The sequence below is a fragment of the Telopea speciosissima genome, chromosome 5 (assembly GCF_018873765.1).
Source record: "Telopea speciosissima isolate NSW1024214 ecotype Mountain lineage chromosome 5, Tspe_v1, whole genome shotgun sequence".
Lineage (NCBI taxonomy): Eukaryota > Viridiplantae > Streptophyta > Magnoliopsida > Proteales > Proteaceae > Telopea > Telopea speciosissima.
Genome location: NC_057920.1, coordinates 5,290,212 through 5,309,422, shown reverse-complemented (window position 1 = coordinate 5,309,422; position 19,211 = coordinate 5,290,212). Strand labels below are relative to the sequence as shown.

The window sequence follows — 19,211 nt, the reverse complement described above, 5'->3', positions numbered from 1 at the left end:
CAACACTTCCAACCCTTTTCTCACAACCTAACAAAGAAATCCATGGTAATTTCGAACAACTCAACAAAGACACATGATTGTAGAATTTAGTATTCTTCTGATTTAGTTTGATTTATATGAGTTACACTTTATTCGATTCGATGAAAATAGATGTCTTTATTTGAAAATTGAAATATTTAAAAACAGAAAACCGGGGGGAAAAAAAAAAAACCGAATCATATGTCAAAACTAAACCGAACTGTTTTGGTTTGATTCTGTTTTAAAGGGTCAGAGTAGGCCCAAGCCACTCCTAGGTTGGGTTTTAGGGCCTTAGGCGTATTGCCCGACCAAGATTGGCATTTGGTAGTTTTCCTTTCCAGGCGAGACCGCGAGACTCGAGAAGAACCACATTGCGGCTGAAAATACAAATGTTGGAACAGGTTCTCCCTCGGCGATCTTCCCTTCCGACACCGACGAAACAAGCGACCGCGAAACTATATACTTATATCTTACTGCAACTGCGTCTTTCCTTTAGCACAGTAACCCCGGTCTCAAAAGAAGAGAAAGTGCGTACAGTGGAGAAGGGGAAATGGCTCACCTTGCCTCCCTTCACTTCCACTATTGACGCTGCTTCCGTTGCCAAAGAGCTCTCAGGCCGTCGTTCTGAAAGAAATGATGAAGACATCACCACCACCAACACCACAACGGCTCTCAAATGGGTACTTCGCTGCTGTCCGCACATCCCGAGGTCCCTTGTGCAAAAACTCTTCCGTCTGAGACAGGTCAAATTTCTTCATATATATGGACCTTACAATATACCTATTTCCTTAAAAAATTGTCTTTCATTCTTCCGTATGGGAAGGATTCTCTACCAATTGCCACGTCTTACTGATAACAACCTCACTTTCCAGTCGTGGTTTCGAAGTTTTATTGATCGTAAACAATAACTGCTTACTCTGGCAGAATCTGAACTTGCCATGTATGACCAAAACCTTGAAGTGTTTTAGAGGAATATTAAGTATCCTCTTTATGTTCTACATTTCGGTTCCAACAACGTCGTTGCTATAATTATATCTTTGAAGTGAAAGTAATCAGTTTTGACCTGATAATTTAACACGGATAATGAGTTTTCTGGAATCGGGCAGTGTTGGGAACTGTCTTTTATTCACATTGCGAAATACTACTAAGTACACTCTTCCTATTGCGAAAGAAATCATGTTATACGCATAAAATATGAGATTACTTTCTTGTATGCAAATTTATGCGTTTTTGAGTTTCCTGAAGTGAAGTCACTATGTTAGACCCCTCGGTTCATTTTATATAGGTCTTCATGCCTCCTACTGATTGCCAAATGATATTCATATAAGCAGGTTCTTCATGTTTTTATTTCCTCTTCAATTGATTAATTACATTATGTTCCTTCTTCATTGGGATCAAGCGTACTCGTCATGGCAGATGGGCAAGAAAAGCAGCAGCTTATTTTGTGTCCTAGTTGGGTGTTAACCCCCTCCCCCCCCCCCCCCCCTTTTTTTTTTCCTTTTAATTTTGTGCATTGCAACAGGTTCGGAGAGAGTGTTTCATATCAGCAAGTGCTTCTGAAGTTGAAACCCAAGCTCAAGTACCTCATCTTAGAAGGGTAAATGTTTCAACTGTTACTGACTTATTCAGTTAAATGGAATATTCTTATATGGGCAAATTTTTAAAATTCTTCACAGCGAGGTGGAAAAAACACATATCTACTGTTATTTCTTCATAGTTTCTTAGAAGAACTAAGTTTTCCCAAATCTGATACTTTTCAATTATCGGTAAGGTGTCAGCCAAGGATGCACTGAATGCAGGAGATCGGATCTTTCTCCCCATTACCGTACAAGAGCTGGCCACTGAGACCACTGAGAAACATGAATGTCTTTGCAGTGAGGATGAAATCAACTACATCCGTAGCCTTGAGTTGTACAAGGTCTTCATCTTCTTAACTTTTTATTTGGCAACTTTACCATGTTGTTCACCACCAACATGATTACTCATGCTTATTGATGTTCAGGATCCAGCCATCATTGTTATTAATAAACCTTGTGGCATGCCAGTTCAGGTAAGTTGGACTCATGCTTAATTTATTATTTAGCATGCTCACATGGTTATGTTATGAGCGCCCATCTCTAACTGATTTCATCTTTTAACAGGGTGGCATTGGCATCAAGAAGAGTTTAGATGAGATTGCGGCAACATGTTTAAGATATGACTACTCGGAACCTCCCCGTCTGGTGAGTCTTTTTTTTGCAGATTCAGTAGAAAATGGTTTTAAGTATGTAACTCAGAATCTGTACTCAAGATAACAATCCAAACTAGAATAATGAGTATCACCTTCCGTTTGTGGCTGCAGTGGTCTTTTAACTTTGGAGATCTGTGGACGGTTGGTTGGTGGGGTTGGTCCTAAGTTTCTGAAATTTGAGGTCCTTGGTTGGACTTTATGATCCAGGTCTTAGGATTTGTTAATGCCTGGATCCTGTGAGTCGACCAATATTTCGAGAGGTGCAGTATTCTCAGAAACTTGTTTCTGCTGTCCCAGTTGAAAGGTGTAATTATGTGATCCACCCAAGCAGATCTCCTGATATGGTGGCTAGCTGCGCCTACTCCATTTCCTTCCTTCTTACTGTGATTAAGATAGAGCAACCAATGTTACCCATGCAGCATACCAAAACCCCAATAACCACCATGTCAATCAGTATACTAGTATAGTAATTGCAATGGAAATAATTTTTTGAAAAGACAAACAATGTTTCAAATGCTAAAGGCGTGACATGAGAACATCCAACTTGCTAAAAGATTGAGGCATCACAAACTGTGCCCCTTTTAACTCATAAAGAACTAAGTACAATGTGATACATCTGTATAAATGAAGAAACCTAAAAGAGGTATGGGCAACTTATAAGTTATAACATAGATGAAATAAATAACCATTAAAGATAAAACAGATATCTGAAATAAAAACTGGAGGAAATTTTACCCTGATTTTTATTGGGTGTTATAAATCAGAATGTCTTGAGACTTCAGCAAAATGAAGAGGAAAAACTCACCCCCTGAATCCCTCTCACTCACTTATTCAATTGTTTAGTTGACCCTTCAAGTTTGTTCAGAAGCTCCTAGGCCATTCCAGTCAGACTGTCCTGGTTGCTGATCTTTACTCGTTTTGAGTGTCTTACCTGGTTTGGGGTCAGGCTCTACCAACCAACCAAGGGGAGCTGTTCCCGGGTCAGCATGTCTGACCAGCTTCCAGAGTCTAGGTTTTAAACTGGTAGCCTAGCTTCCAATTTGGAATTAATGTTGCAACACTTCTAAGGGATGATTTCTTGTAATTGCAGCATAACAGCTTGAAGCTTTTTATTAGGTACACAGACTTGATAGAGATAGTAGTGGCATATTAGTGATGGGGAGGACACAAATGAGTGCTTCAATTCTACATTCCATCTTCCGTGAGAAAACTTCCGGAGCATCACTCGATGTGAGTATTCTTTTTCTTTAATCTGTAAGTTGTTTTTCTTGGAACCTTTTGTTGAAGTACATAATTTTGAATTAATTTGAAAAAGATTTCTGAGTTGTCTTTCTTGGAACCTTTTGTTGCAATGCATAATTTGACTCATTTGAAAAAGAATATATAAACACCCCTCCTTGTATTGGCACGCATCCCGTTCATGTCCATGCATGTGCACCAGTACTGTAGACATTAGTCACATTACTGTGCACTCTCCCAACTCTGAGCGGGAATTGATACAGGACATTTGGGGGCTCCTCCTACTAGCCCTAGCCCAGGCCCAATTAGATACTCCAAGGGATACCATCTCAGGCCCAAGCCCAAGCCCTTCCAGCCCTGCATTTAGTTTTTATTTCAGTTATTGCTGTAGAAGTAGTTGTTAGGGAGTTATTTTCTGCAATTTTTTTGACTTTGAGGTTTTAAAAGATTGTATTTTGAGAAGGAATGGGGAACAAAATTGAATGGAAAGAATGCATTGAGTTTCTGGCTGTGTGTGTGTGCACCCTCCTCCCATTAGGAATAGATGGCTTAGATAAATAAAATGCAAAAATGAATGACTCAGATTTACTGCCTTCTGTTGTAGCATGGATTACTACCCCATAGGCCCATATATATTTATTTGTCATTTTTATTATTCATTAGGTTTGAGACTATATTCCAACCATATATATTTATACTTTTTGAAGGACATTGAAAGTACAAAAAGAAATCTACAGAGGAAGTACTGGGCACTTGTAATAGGAACTCCAAGACGTTCAAGGGGATTAATTTCTGCTTCATTGGAAAAGGTTAGTTTTTCTTGATGAATCTTAAACAAAAACTTTTCTAGATTAAAACTATTATTTTTTTTTAATCCTGGATCTCATCGTGTGTGTTCTTTCAGTAGGCCATTTAACTTCCAGATGTTTATTAATTGATTATAAAATTATTTGATCCCATTGTTCAGTTATATATTTAAGTAGTTCTTCCATTTTATATTTGAATCGGCTAAAACCTGTTGTAGTAGGCCAGATTCAGCATACTTCCCTTTTGAATCTGTGAACTGCAAGTACTTCCTCAGGATTTCCCATATTAGACAATGGAAACTGGACTGTGTATTTTCCTTTTTAATTATTTTCATCACATGATTTGGAATGCAGGCCTATATTTAATTCCATGGCCCTGTCCATTGGACCTTATTCTAACCCACAATTGAAGACAATCTGGCCTAACTTGTCCAAAACACTGGTTTTCTTAGATAGGTTGTTCAATTGATGACCATTTTATGAACACAGTACAAGGTACTGCTCTGTGATGAGAATGATAATTTCTGTGTTATTTGAGTTCCTAAATTAGATCTGGAGATGTTTGATTTCTGTATATGTTACTTCTGATTTGTTATAATGTTTTAGTATTTTGAGTACATATTGTAATACAGAAGCTAAATAAGGGGGGTTCTTTTGAGTTTTGAATTATGTCGTATGTGACCTGGGGTCACAAGTAATATTATTAATGCATCTGTGAAAAATACATCTCAATTAGATTCAAATAAGGAGAAAAATAGACCAGGTTATCTTATGTCTTAATTATCTTCACCAGAAAAAAAAATCTTACTTTTTTTTTATTACAGTCTAATAGAGAGAAAAATAAGCCTGGTTGTCCAGCAACTTAATGATTGATATCAAGGTTTTTTTTTTTTGGGCAGTCGTGGTGCTGTGATACTAGATATGAAGAGCTTTTTGCAATAATATCAGTGGTTTATCCTGGCCATAAGAGATTTTTCTCTGCACATTTTTCAGTGGAAATGGTTCTTTGAGGATTTCCTAACTTCTTGGTGCTCATTCTGATCTCTGGTTCATAGTTGTCAGTTGTCACGGCGTCTAGGCGACCCAAGGCGTTGAAGGGCCTGGACACAAGGTGACCAAGGTGACTGGATGCCAAGGCGGTCACCTAGGTGACGCCTTGACCATAGTTCGAAAACTCGTTTTGTTTCGGTGTTTCGGGCTGACCGAAATATCCGAAATTTTGGATATTTCGGTCGAAATTTTGCATTTTTCTGTTATGTTTCGGTAGGTCATTTCGGTGGGTTTTAGGCCAAGTTAAGGCCTGAAACTTCATGAAAACCCTATTTTAGGCTATATAAACATATTTAAATGTTCGAATTGCAAAAATAGTCACCCAAAGTGGTGTTTTCGATTTGCACCATTGATTGGCAATGTACGGTCGAATCCTAATGTATAACTTAGTTTATTACACATGCACATTGTTTAAGACTTTAAGTACTGGAGGACATAATAAATTAATGATTAATAAGCAATTTAAACAAGTAAATTGACTTGGAAGTTGGAAACATAAAGTGAATGACTTATAAGTCATAACTTAAGTCATAATATTAAGTACAATAAGTAAATAAGAAGTTAAGAAGATGATACCAATATGACAATATCCCCAATAGTCCAATACAAGTCAAGTAGTCATCTAGTGACTCAAATGTTTACAAATATTCTAATAATAATTACTCCGACGTCCAGGTTCGACCTCATTCATAGTCCGATGGAGCCGACGTGCATTGTTCTCTGACTGTAGGACAAATGAATGTCACGTCATAGTATGGGAGAAGAAACGACAGAGACTAACGAGGAGAAAAAAACCCCAAAAAACCCAGAGCTTGTCAAGTCTCGGTCCAAATTTCGACCGAGACTAACGAGTTTTGGTATTTATAAAGCTACTTTTGAAAAAAGAATCTCGATATCTCGCGAGATTTTGATTTTGTCTCGAGATATCGCGAGATGGTTGAAATTTCGACCGAGTTTTTGCATTTTTTTTATTCGAGCTTGTGTTTCGTTTCGGTCAGGTCGAGATACTCGAAATATTCGAGATCTCAACCGAGATTTCGCGAGATTTAGTACTATGGCCTTGACAACTATGCTCTGGTTGTGAAAAGAGAGATATTATCCTTCATGTTTTGTCCTTTGATCTTTTGTCCTTAATATATTCTTCCTTCCTATTCAGTTTTTCATCTAGATCAGAAAAATTCACTTAGTAGGTGTCATAAATCTCACAAATTTTAATATTTATTCTCAATGTTTAATAAAGGTGATGGGGGTCTAACTGTCTAAGTCACCTAGGCTTTAGGGTTCAGAACACAAATAAAACCTAAATTGCTGTGACAGTGACAGGTTTAGAAACCAGCAAACAGAGATTTAATTTAAACAGGAGCAAAAGAACCCAATGTGGCCAGAAATCTGGTCAAGTAGGCTGTTAAAGATCGAGATCAATCCCACAAAATCTGGTCCAGATCTGACAGTCGGATCTTAAGAAATCAGGTATTCACAGATATAGCAAGTAACCGATATAAAAACTCAGATTTAGTTAACTGACAATGAATACATCCATAAGCCAGGAAATAGAAAGTCAGAGTCGGAAACCGGATTTTAGAAACTTACCATAAGTAGAACCAATACCAGATTTAGAAAGCAGTGCTGGGCAAAAATAGTAACTGCTAGAACAGGCACTGAAATAGGAAACCAAATCAGTAGTTGAAGGGCCTAGTAACCAGCAACAAACAGAACAAATAGTAACTAGAACTAGCAACTGCAAGTCAGGGGATTGCTGCAGAAACAGATTAACAGGTAGTTACTCAATCGATGGCCTGAATCTGGTTCTGAAATAGAGAAGAGTTAGAAATGTGAGAACAGAATATGCAACTGATAGAAAACAGAACTCAGAAGAGGGCGAGCCTTGGTGCAACAGTAAGTTTGCTCCATTGTGAGCAAGTGGTCGTGGGTTCAAGTCTGGAAACAGCCTCTCTGCAAAAGCTGGGATAAGGCTGTGTACCTTATGACCCTCCCCAGATCCCGTGGTGGCGGGAGCCTCGTGCACTGGGTACATCCTTTAGAAAATAGAAATGAGAACCAGTAGCAGGTAAACAGAATGATAAAAGAGAACAGAAAGGGTATATATGCAGAACAGGTATGTAGAAAACTTACCTTTGACTATTTCTTCTTGATGACTTCAAATCCATTCTGCCTTTTCTGGTCTCCACTATCTTTGTCTCTGTTTAGTCTATTTATCGTTTGAATTCTTTGAGTCCTAAAGTTTCAAGCAAATTCCACATACGGTTTTATTATTTTTGAAACCATTCAACTGGTTGTCCTTCATTAACATCACTTATTTTTCCTTTTTCGGTTTGAGTTATTAAAATGAATTATGTTATTGCAAAGTACTGTTCTTTGTCAGAACTTCTTCTGTGTCTCCTTTTATTTATTTATCTTTTTCAACTTCATTAGCACTTGGAAGTTGGAACCACCATTGCAAATTGTAATGGCCCTGTGCATCTCTTTGGTTCTCAACTTGTCCTGCTTCTGGATTTCCTTTTCTGAATATATTAGCTTTCTTGAAATCAGTCTTAGAGCATGCATTTTCTCTAAGTCATTTTACATATTAAACCTTTTTGAAATATGCATGAGTTGCTAACTTTTGGCTCTCAAAAAAAAAAAATAATAAAAAAATCATGTTATGCTAATCAAATTGCTAAAGTTAGGTATTCTTGTCTGGTGTTAACTATTTATAAATATTGTCTTGTGCTCCGTTGCTTTGATTGTTTTCAGGTTGTGCTGGACAATGGAAAATCTGAGCGAATTACTACTGCCAGCAATGGCCAAATAATGTCTTCTCAGCATGCAGTAACGCAGTATCGAGTGATTCAACCTTCACTTCATGGTTAGCTTATACATATGTTAATTTAGTGTACTCTGAAACATTATTAGTACTGAACAAAGTCGGAAGTTTCCTTTTAGTACTCTTAGGACTATAGGTTGTGCAGTAACTCCATAACTGTACTGATGTATGAAAAGAATATTGTTTTGTTTTGAATGAAGAATAAAAACCAAGAGAGAACATACCTATTGGCTGGAAGTACCCTCATAGCGTCATTATCATGTGCTGAAATGAAGAATTGCTGTTGTCGTAAATTATCATGTCTTCAATAATTTAAATGATTTTTAATTTCCAAACAATCTAGTTATCTTGAGTGTCATATGCATCTCCCTGACTGCTCATTGAAGATTTTGTACTCTTTGCTATTATAATATTCACGGCAAAGTATAATTTTCTTTGGAGGAGTCATATTTAGAATCAAGTTAAACATCTAGATTCCTACTCCATTTTAGCTTTCTCTTCTTCTTTTTCTTTTTTTTTTTTTTTTTTTTTTTTTTGGGAGGGGTGGTTGATTGGCAAGACTTTACAAATTGAATTTCTATCGACCCGTTTGGATTAATTAGTTAAAGGTGCAAGTTCTCTTTTAATTCTATGCTTGCTTGTAATTCTGCAGGTTTAACATGGATAGAGTTGTGTCCACTTACTGGCAGGAAGCATCAGGTGTGGTTTTGTACTCTGTAAAAGTAACTTGAATTGCATTCCATTAGTCTAAGCCCATTGGCTACCTGCTCACTGACACACATTGTTCTACACCTTTACCTGTTGAAACAGCTCCGTGTCCACTGTGCTGAGGTTTTGAGAACACCTATTGTTGGAGACTACAAGTATGGTTGGCAGGCTCACAAGAAATGGAAACCTGTACCTTTGTCAAAGCCTGAGAAGGGCTTGATGGAGGTGCTTCCCAAGCAGAAGATAGCTCCTTTTGGCATCAATTTAGAGGGTGGAAGTATTTCAGAGGACCAGCCTTACCTTCATCTCTATTGCAGGCAGATGATTTTGCCCAATGTGTCTCTAGCTTTACAGCATATGCAGTCATCTTCAAATTGTGATCTTTCAGAACTGGAGACCCTCAGCTTGGCTGCCCCTTTTCCTCCACACATGCAAAGAAGTTGGGACATCTTGAGCAATTGAGCTTGAGCCTGTATTTCTTCAATATAGATTCTTTTTTATTGGCATTTGCATGGTGGGTCCTCAACACCGAGAGTAATTAGTCTGTCTTGAGAAATAGTACTTTGGAAGGTAGGATTATATCCTTGACAAATCAGTAAATATCTTTAAAGTTGAAGGCCCTACCCCACTGCAAATTGGAGCTCCCCCCAATCTGAATAAAGTCCAGCACGTAAGAAAAAACTGCCTACTATGATTAGGACCTGTTATGAAAGTGAAAAGAGTAATTTTCCCTCTCTTTGCTATGAAGTGATATGGATGAAAGTACATTTAACTTTCAGATTCTGTTGTGTTGGCTCCTCAGTTTCCCTTTTCTGATCCCTCGCATACATTTCCTTTTCAATCTGTCTATCCTTTTTTATATCAGGATGTGCAGTGATCTCACCAATCTGGATAGATATATCCGCATGCACCAGATGTGATTGTGCTACTACAGCCATTCAAAGAGTGATTTATAATTGCCGGTGACACCCATAGATTCTCTTTCTCTGTGTCTTATGGCGTATACCATGATGCTAAGGTAAGTAAGTTGCATGCCCATCCCTTTCTTATAAAATATTTTTTTTTTTAAAAAGGTTAAAGTTGAGGACAGATGGTATTACAAAGTAGACGTTTAAAACTAATACTCAGTCATCTCTCCACGTAATGCATTGACTTAACATCCCTCATTCTACCAACCAGGTGTAGGTCACCTAACCAGAATCTTATATAAGGGGAAAAGATACTGATGGTGACCACTTATTCTGAGCTTTGCTAAAGCAAACAGGTAAAAAGTTAATAATTTGGCTTTGATAAAGCACTCGATGCTTGTGGATTAAGAATGCTTTTGCATGCTTCTTCAGCTTCATAGCATAGACTAATTTTGATTCGGTTTCACTGGTTTCAGTATGAGATTGATTGAATCCAAAATATGATTCAATAAAAAAAGAAGTATGTTTTTTTTTTTTTATGAATTTCGGACTGCTATAGGTTATTTATTAGGTTATATCGGTTTTGGTTTGGTGTCTTGTTAGTTTTGGTGCGGTTCAATTTAGTTTCGGTATCATAAAACCCCAGTTTGAAACATGATCCAATAAACGCATATCGTTCAGCGGTCTGAACTATGTTTTGATACCCCTATTACGAGCAGTCACTCACATTCCTATTAGCACTAAAAAAAAGCTCCGGTCTTGACACTGTTACTACTGCTATGCAGCCTTTCCTCCGGTTCTTAGAGCTGGGAATCCCGTTTACCATGACGGGGGTTTACCCCCCATCAGCCAAGCGGCCATAGGTAGTAAACTCTTCGCACAACAAATTCACTTGGCCAATCGTCGGAGGTGGTAAAGCCTCCTGCAGTTGATAGTCGAGACTTGGGATCAAGTCTCACCTCACGTGTTGGGTTGGAGTTGGGTCAAGGTCAAAGTAAACGGAATCGGCAGTTGAGCCTGCTTCAGTAGATTCCAATTCAAAATCAATTGGTATTGTGATGCAGCCTTGCAATATGAAACTCAGGTTACCCGCTAGGCCAAGAATACCAAGGCCATAAGGAGATCGATCAAGATAGTCCATAACAAGGGCAAGAAGAACCGAGCACACTTGGCCAAGGTTAAGGGTCCAATTCCTTTGATTGATTCATCTACCATTCTTGGTTGATTAACAATCAATTAAGAATCTCTTCTATTTTGGTAACATCACAATTTGGAAGGATTTAATTTAAATAAGGGTGATCTTATCTTTGCAAATAAAGAAGTCAATTAGAGGAGATTCACATTCCTAAAGAAGAAAGCCAAAACCGTGGAAAGGAATCAACCAAACCTTCCCCGATTTGGAGCTCCCCTTGATTGGTTCTTAATATGGAAAACCCACATGGACACCATTCAAGTTGGAAAGTTTATCAAATGAGATTTGCACATGACTTATTCCTTGTTCCATTAAAGAAAGGTTATAGGTAAGTGAAGCCACACATGGACAATATCTTGGCCATGATTTGAGTAGTCCTTGTGATTGCATTTAATTGTTTTTTATTTTAAGTTGTTTTTATATTGTTAATAAAAGCTTAGGTTAATTTTCTTTTATTTTAGTAGCAAAATTGTGTCAATGATCCCATTAATTAAGGGTTACCTTGATTAGATCTATTGTGTCTACAAAACCTTAACCAAAATCTCAACTGTATGATCAATAGTAATAGGACTTGAGATTAAGGTTTGTTTTTCTTTATATATGTAATTAAAGCGTTCTTGATTCTTCTAATCTACAACTTCCATTAGGTTGCACCATATTAGTCTGAATCCTAGAAACCCTTCTGGCCAAGCCAATGGATCCGTTTCCCATTTTTTTAAAGCTTTAGTTAAAAGATAATATAGGTCTTGTTTCTAATATGACTTTGAATAAAGCTAGTCGAAAGGCAAAAATCCATGTGGCCAGCCCCATTTAGGTGGATAATCATTGAGGAGTTGTTGATGTTGTTGTGTTTTTTTCTTTGTAATTGTTTTATTTATCATCTTTGGCTTTCCTCGAATCCATGGAACCTATTTAGTTGGGATTAGGGTTTGTTGTTGTTGGGCTAATAATTAAATGGCTAGTGATTATTTAAAATGACGATGACGTCATAGCCACAAACTAGGCCCTTAGCCCGCCCTTTACTCTAATAGGGGCTGCTTCTAATGATCAGGTTTCACCAACTTTCCAAGCTGTCTCAAGTCACTATGCGCTGAATGAATAAAAATAAACACACTTCTCAAGGGTTTGAACTTTAAACTATACCATGATAAGGTAGTAGTTTAAACTACAATGAGTTTTATGATTGTTGTTGTTAGGGAGTAGATGGAGTCTTATCACAAAATCTATTCAACAAACCATTTTATAAACTGTACACTTATGGGACCCATTAATGTAATGGCTCATTCACTAACTTCTATTTCTTATGGATTCGTGATAATTGAAACACAAGTCTACAACATTAAAAAGTACCCTTGAAAATAGCTCTAAAATGTGATCTTGGGAGTATAGTTTTCTAACTTTTCTTCCCCCATTTAGAGCGTTTCAGATGATGCTGGTACAACACCTGTAGCTTTGACTATTCCTCACATTGACGTTCTGTGGAAAATGGAGATGTCTAACCAAAGTTTGGTATATGTCCCATTCAGATCATACCAATCATGGAAAGAGATCTCATATCTCGGTTTAGCTACTTAGACTCTGCCAATTGGCTAGACAAAACATTGAAAAATCAGAGGATCGAGTTTTCCTCAATCCATAGTGAATGAGGAGTTCCTTCACTGATGGCCATCGTTGGGTGCCCGGGAATAGAGAAGGGCATTTTGGACCTCCAACGAATAGGATAGGAGTAGGGATGTAAATGAATTTTCGTAAATCTGTATTTGATTCGCATTCGTATCTGTTTAAGAGAATCCGAATCCATCCGAAACTAATCGGATATGAATATGATAATCCCCCTATTCGATCGATTATTATCCGATTTGTTTAGCAGTCCGATGGTAATAAAATATCTGAAATATAACTCTGTGTTTGTCTATCATTTTAAGTTACTTTATTGGATTTTGTTATCTTATTTTTATAAATTTATAAGTTAAGATAATGTGATTCTTTTTCTAGATTTGCTATTGGTTTATATATATTGTTTTATGCAATGTGATACATGGAATTACATATCTATTAAAAAATCAAAATTAAAAAACGTAAGAGAATAAAAGACTAAGAAGAGTAGAAGAAAGGATAGTTACTAAACTCTCAAGTCTCAACCCTAACCCTCATCATAAAAACGATAAATATGTCAACGGATAGTCGAAAAATCATATTTGATCTGTATTCATATCCATTTAGGAGAACCTATATTCAAAAAATCACTATCTGGAAATTATCCACATCTGTCCGAGAACCGATAGGATATTATCCGAATCCGTCTGAATATAATTGGATACGAATATGATAATGCCACTATTCGACCGAATTCGATCCGTTTACATCCCTAGATAGGAGTAATAATGACGATAAATTTGTGGGTGGAAAACTTTCTCCAAAATTTGAGACTACCAAAAGAGTGCATTGGCCACTGAAATGGTGCATGGACAAACATGGAAGGGTAAATAATTGAATTTATCGACAAAATTATATGAAAATGATGGCATACTACTTGTAATACACGTACTCTCACAATCATTAATTCTCCTTTCTTTCTCAAAACCATATGGGCCTTGAATCGACACCCATGAAAACTCTCTCTCTCACTCTGTCTCCCATGATATGGATTGGTCTTGTATTGGATTGATAATGAGTCGGTATCAGATCGGTATTGAAAGTGATTTTGGTTGTACGAAGAAAAATAAAAGAATGGAAGTTTGAATGAAAATAAAAAAGATAAGAATTTAAAAGGAAAAAAGAAAAAACGCGCAACAAAATTGATAGCTTTTGACTAAAAATGAGAAGGGATTGGAGAGAGAGAGAGAGAGTAATTGGGAGAGCACATGAATGGGAGAGAGAAGCCCTTGGATCCCTCGCCCTAGAGAGGCCTCATTGGGCAATCCCGACCACCACCCCTCCCCTGGAGATCCAAATTGGTGAGAATGAGACGATATGCACCACTAACAGTGTGTGGATCGTTTTCTTAAAAATTATTCAATAAATTTATCCATGTAATGGTCCTCTCCAATGACAGGAGAGATCCAATTACACTTGATAATTTTAAGAAAAAGAAGAAGAAGAAGAGCGTTCTCTATGGGGAGCACAGGGCTGTACGTGCATGACAATCAATACAAGCATGCGGTGACATCTTAAGGCAAAATTTCCACATTTCATGGGGTGAGGTAATCATTTCATGAATTTTTCTCCTCTCAGGCTCCTTGTCCGATCAGGTTCGTAGGTTCTTCTCATAAAGAGGGCAAAAATGACGACCTCACCCTTCCCGGGTGTTTGGGTGTAGTCTCTCCAAAGAACATTATCACAAAAACAATCCAATTAGACACAAGAGAGAAGTGATGATGGTCGGGGGGGGGGGGGGTTGCAGACCTGACTATTCAACTCTCAAAAGTGACTTAGAGAGAAGCCTAATTTTGTCTCGTGGTTCATGGCCTGCATTTCAAAGTCACATAATTGGGATCGAATTGATCCCTACCGAACACTCGAAATCGATCTTAAGAACCCTAGAATCGACTTTTAGATAATTAGATCTGATAATTCACCAAATCTAAATTTTTTTTGTCAGGTTGTTTTGTCATGAATCAGTCGTATCAAATCGACCAAAATCAAGATTGGTCACAATCGATTCCCACATGTACACTGGTACACTGCACAATAGATATCACTTGATTTGGTATATTATAGCTAATGGTGGGTCTTCAGATGACCTAAATAGTCCACATTTGAGCAATCGTATGGCTGGGATCACGAAAGAAGGCTACGTGTCACTTCCGCAAAATATTGATGAGAATAATATTTGAAAGGCAGTGACGGAATCGTGACGTAATAACCCGACTTACCTACCACAACTCCTTTAGCTCATATGTCGCTGTCACCTTCCATTTACGCAGGCGTTACATTTCCACTCTATTTATTGGACTCCCCATGGCTTCTCTTCCCTGAGCTCTCCCTCCTGAAGCGAAATCTCCATATCTCCATCGCTCTCTCTCTCTCTCTTTCAGAAAAGAGGAAATGGGCAGCCTAGAAAATGGGAAAACAACAACAGGGTGGGCTGCGAGAGACCCATCAGGGATTCTATCGTCTTACACATACACTCTTAGGTAAAGATCGATTCAAATCCAATAAGAACACGAAGCTTCTCAATCTGAAAGTTTTAGTTTTAATCTTTTCTATATCTCTTCGCAATCCTTCTCTTATGAGCAAAATCCAAATTTTTTATCAGGAACACAGGGCCAGAGGACGTGTTCATCAAGGTAATATGCTGTGGTATCTGCCACACCGATCTCCATCAAATCAGAAACGATCTTGGCATGTCCAACTACCCAATGGTTCCTGGGTACAATACCCCACCCCTTCTCCTCCATTCATTAATGCATTTTGGTTTGTTTGATTGCTGAAATGTCTAATGCTCTGTTTCTGACTCTGTTCTATATGAATTCTTAAAAAGTCATGAAGTTGTTGGTGAGGTCATGGAGGTTGGTTCTGATGTCACTAAGTTCAGAGTTGGAGATTGTGTCGGTGTGGGTTGCATCGTTGGATGTTGCAGGCAATGCTCTCCTTGCAAATCAAACATTGAACAATACTGCAACAAGAAGATTTGGTCCTATAACGATGTGTACCCAGATGGTAAACCCACCCAAGGAGGCTTTGCTGGTTCCATGGTCGTCGATCAGAAGTAAATATATAAAAAATAAATTAAAACCTCTCTTATCCTTTCACTCTCTCTGAAAATCTCATTTTATTTTGTTCCGATTGCGTTTTTTTTTAGGTTTGTCGTGAAGATACCAGAAGGGATGGCGGCAGAGCAAGCGGCGCCGCTACTATGTGCAGGGTTGACAGCCTATAGCCCATTGAGGCATTTTGGGTATAATCACAGTGGGGTGAGAGGAGGGGTTTTGGGACTTGGAGGTGTTGGCCACATGGGAGTGAAGATAGCCAAGGCGATGGGTCACCATGTCACTGTGATTAGCTCTTCTGATAAGAAACGAGAGGAGGCATTGGAACATCTCGGCGCTGACGCCTACCTCGTGAGCTCTGATACTGCGGCCATGCAAGCAATTGCTGATAGCCTCGACTACATAATCGACACTGTTCCCGTCTTCCATCCACTCGAGCCTTACCTTTCTCTCTTGAAGGTCGACGGCAAGTTGATCTTGACTGGTGTGATTTCAACCCCTCTGCAATTCGCTTCCCCTGTTGTAATGCTCGGTAAGTGCCCCTTTCTCCTTGATGTTTCTAATTTCTCACTCTGAAAGAGAGATTTGTGTTGTTGATGATCTGGGTTTTTGGTTTTTTACTTTTTATAGGGAGGAAGTCGATCACAGGAAGCTTTATAGGAAGCATGGATGAAACATCAGAGATGCTTGAGTTCTGCAAGGAGAAGGGATTGACGTCAATGGTGGAAATAGTGAAGATGGATTATGTGAACAAAGCCATAGAGAGGTTGGAGAAGAACGATGTGAGATACAGGTTCGTTGTGGATGTGGCCGCCAGCAAGCTTGATGAATGAAGTATTCTCAATTCCTGTTGCAGAAATATTCTAGATAAACGCTTTTTCCTTTAACCTGTTACTGTGCTCGCAGTAAATTATATTTTCCATTTTTCCATGCTCTGTATATGGTTCCCATGGTATCGAGAAGGGTGTCAAAATTAAATCGAAACTGTTTGTCGAAATTGAATTGAATCGTTTAAATCGAAATCATGGGTGGGGTTGACACTTTTCCAATAACAATGTGTTGGGTCTGGGTTCAAAACTTGTAAACAGTCTCTCGGATGAAATAGGGTGTAAGATCCCTCCTAGACCTTGCAGTAGTAGGAGCCTTGTGCATTGGCACAGACTATGCATTAGACAAAGGGGCAAACGATCGCCTCACCCCGATGAATTGTGAAATGATCGCCCATGCTGATACTTTCGCTTGTGCTCCCATTGGCCCTCATGTGCATACTGCATAGGGGCTATGCTCTCCATAGAAAACACTTTACCAATAAGGAATTAAAAGATCTATAAGACTATCAAGAGGATGCACAATCAGGTTCAAGAAATCTTTATTGGATCGGCAAAATTGGTGAGAATCAAAAAAAAAAATTAAGCACAACCATTTGAGACTCTATATTGAGCAGGGTCCACTAACCACCTCCCATTTGGATAAGATACATATTTTCTCGTATAAGCATGGTTTTAAAAATCGGGAATTGGACCGTTGAATCGTTCAATTCCAATAATCGATCCCAATTTTGATTGATTCACACTTAAAACCTTACAAATTTCACTGTTTTTTGATCTGTGGATCGATTCTAGGGTTCTTGAAGGCCGGTTCCGATCGATTCCATCTGAATCAGAATCGTCACTATCCGATTGCGTATTTTAAAACCTTACGTATGAGCTAATGATAACTGTGATACAATTGTGAAACTTGTTGGATGTTTCCAACGTCTTCTTCCTCCTTCCTCCTGTATACTCAACTGCAATGAAATTGATGATCCGCCGACCTGTCCTTTTGGTGTTTTTTTCTTTTCCTTTGTAGGTGTGGGGTGGGGTGAGGTGGGGTGGCTGTGGGGTTGGTGGTGGTTGGTGAGGGAGGGATTTGTACAAAAAGAAAATACACTACCAATGGGAACGGATCAAGAGATTTATAAATTTTTGGTAAGAGGGACGAGTCCTCTTACCTACTGTGTTGACCTGTCTTGGGACTGGCCATGAGCCTACGACCATTTTACAAGTCTAAGAAACTAAGAAAGCCACAAAATGGGTCTTGGATTGATTGTTGGGACCACTGGTCCTAGGAATCCACATCCTCTACTTCCAAGTGGCGCTTTCATCCTACTTTCGTGCGCTACAAGGGCGCCGGCTGGACTGACAGCAATCTAACGGTCAATATTGCAGGATTTCAAATTAAAGTTAAAATTACATGGGATTTGTTTGAATCCACCTTAAACCTAAACCCAAAACCAAACCCACTCGATCGGTTAAAAAATTTCAAACCAACCCATTTCACTACTCTCACTCTCATTTGGATTCCGCTCTTCTTCTTCTCCATCAAGCTCTGAAGGTGAATGCCCAGATCGAGCTTATCCATCTAAATCCCCAAAAACCTCCATCGCTCCCTTCTTGCAACGGATGAAAGAAACATACAAGCATCACTTTTAAAACTCTTATCATCTAGATTGTGGGCTTTTGAAGATCTTTAAATCTCTTTGTGGGTGTGAACCCATATGAGAATTTGATAAATATAAAGTGTGTTTAACATCTACACTTATGAATGAAAGAATCCATGGTGAATCAGGATTTCAACTTCAAACTTTATCACTGAGACTTCTCTCCCTCTTTGGATTTCTATCCCAATCTTCTCCGTGTTCTCAACATCTTCAGGAGAAAAAAAAGTTGCAATAGTTGACAGAGACAACTCCTAACCAACGAAATTTGAAGATTTGGGCATTCTTTAAATGATAGTTACAATTTAACTCAAATATTCCTTTATTATCTATAAAAGAGCCGTTGAATGATCGAAATCATGGCCGGCGAAAGCAAGATTCATCGCCTCCATTTAGGGTTTCGAACGATTGAAGGCAAGAGTTAGAGAGGGGGAGTAGCAAGGGAGAGCCGCAGCCATGGTGAGGATTAAGGTTCACAAGCTCGGAGGAAAGTCGAAGACAGATCTATTGAACCAGTTGAAAGATCTGAAAGCAGAACTCGCTCTGCTCCGAGTTGCGAAGGTCACTAGTGGTGCACCTAACAAACTTTCCAAGATCAAGGTGGTTAGGTTCTCAATTGCGCAGGTCTTGACTTGCAGAAGCAAAAAGTGGCTCTAAGGGAAGCCTACAAGAGAAGAAGTTTCTGCCACTTGATCTTCGTCCGAAGAAAACCAAAGCCATTAGAAAACACTTGACTAAGCACCAGGAATCCTTAAAATCACCTCAGGAAGAGAAGCAACAGAGGTACTTCCCAACGAGGAAGTATGCCATCAAGGTGTAGGGTTGGATGAATTTAGAGACGGAATTGTTACTTTTTTTTTTTACGGAAATTTTGTTACTTGCTTTGAAGAATACAAACTTCGGAAGATCACTCCCTTTTAGTTTTAATTCAGAGAAGCTTTCTTTCTTTTAAAAAAAAAGCAAGATTCATCGCCATGAAAGTTTAACCTTGACGCGCTCGAATATGGATGGGTTTATCTTTTATCTTTTCTCGTTTCCCATTATCTGA

At 38.5% G+C, this 19,211-nt stretch overlaps 2 protein-coding genes and 1 pseudogene across 2 annotated transcripts; all 3 read left to right on the top strand.

Moving 5' to 3' along the window:
* Positions 1–350: 350 nt before the first annotated feature.
* On the top strand, positions 351–9,337 carry LOC122661496 (RNA pseudouridine synthase 4, mitochondrial). Its single transcript, XM_043856902.1, has 10 exons — positions 351–761; positions 1,541–1,615; positions 1,790–1,936; positions 2,021–2,068; positions 2,160–2,240; positions 3,365–3,478; positions 4,195–4,296; positions 8,098–8,209; positions 8,820–8,866; positions 8,978–9,337. The coding sequence occupies exons 1-10, from the start codon at positions 408–410 to the stop codon at positions 9,335–9,337; spliced, it is 1,440 nt and encodes a 479-aa protein (XP_043712837.1). The 5' UTR covers positions 351–407.
* Positions 543–16,521, top strand: LOC122661499 (cinnamyl alcohol dehydrogenase 1-like). Its single transcript, XM_043856904.1, has 6 exons — positions 543–549; positions 15,013–15,111; positions 15,234–15,347; positions 15,459–15,686; positions 15,780–16,219; positions 16,318–16,521. Exons 2-6 carry the CDS (start codon positions 15,023–15,025, stop codon positions 16,518–16,520), a joined length of 1,074 nt encoding a protein of 357 aa, XP_043712839.1. The 5' UTR covers positions 543–549; positions 15,013–15,022; the 3' UTR covers position 16,521.
* LOC122661503 lies at positions 13,808–19,047 on the top strand (annotated as a pseudogene).
* The last annotated feature ends 164 nt before the right edge of the window (positions 19,048–19,211 follow it).

Bases quoted from the DNA above. Each gene is read 5' to 3' on its own strand.
- LOC122661496 (XM_043856902.1), top strand. From the start codon at position 408: ATGTTGGAACAGGTTCTCCCTCGGCGATCTTCCCTTCCGACACCGACG. The intron at 2,069-2,159 runs GTAAGTTGGACT...ATCTTTTAACAG, and splicing joins CTTGTGGCATGCCAGTTCAG to GGTGGCATTGGCATCAAGAA. The intron at 4,297-8,097 runs GTTAGTTTTTCT...GATTGTTTTCAG, and splicing joins TTTCTGCTTCATTGGAAAAG to GTTGTGCTGGACAATGGAAA.
- LOC122661499 (XM_043856904.1), top strand. From the start codon at position 15,023: ATGGGCAGCCTAGAAAATGGGAAAACAACAACAGGGTGGGCTGCGAGA. The intron at 15,687-15,779 runs GTAAATATATAA...GTTTTTTTTTAG, and splicing joins TCCATGGTCGTCGATCAGAA to GTTTGTCGTGAAGATACCAG. The intron at 16,220-16,317 runs GTAAGTGCCCCT...TACTTTTTATAG, and splicing joins TTCCCCTGTTGTAATGCTCG to GGAGGAAGTCGATCACAGGA.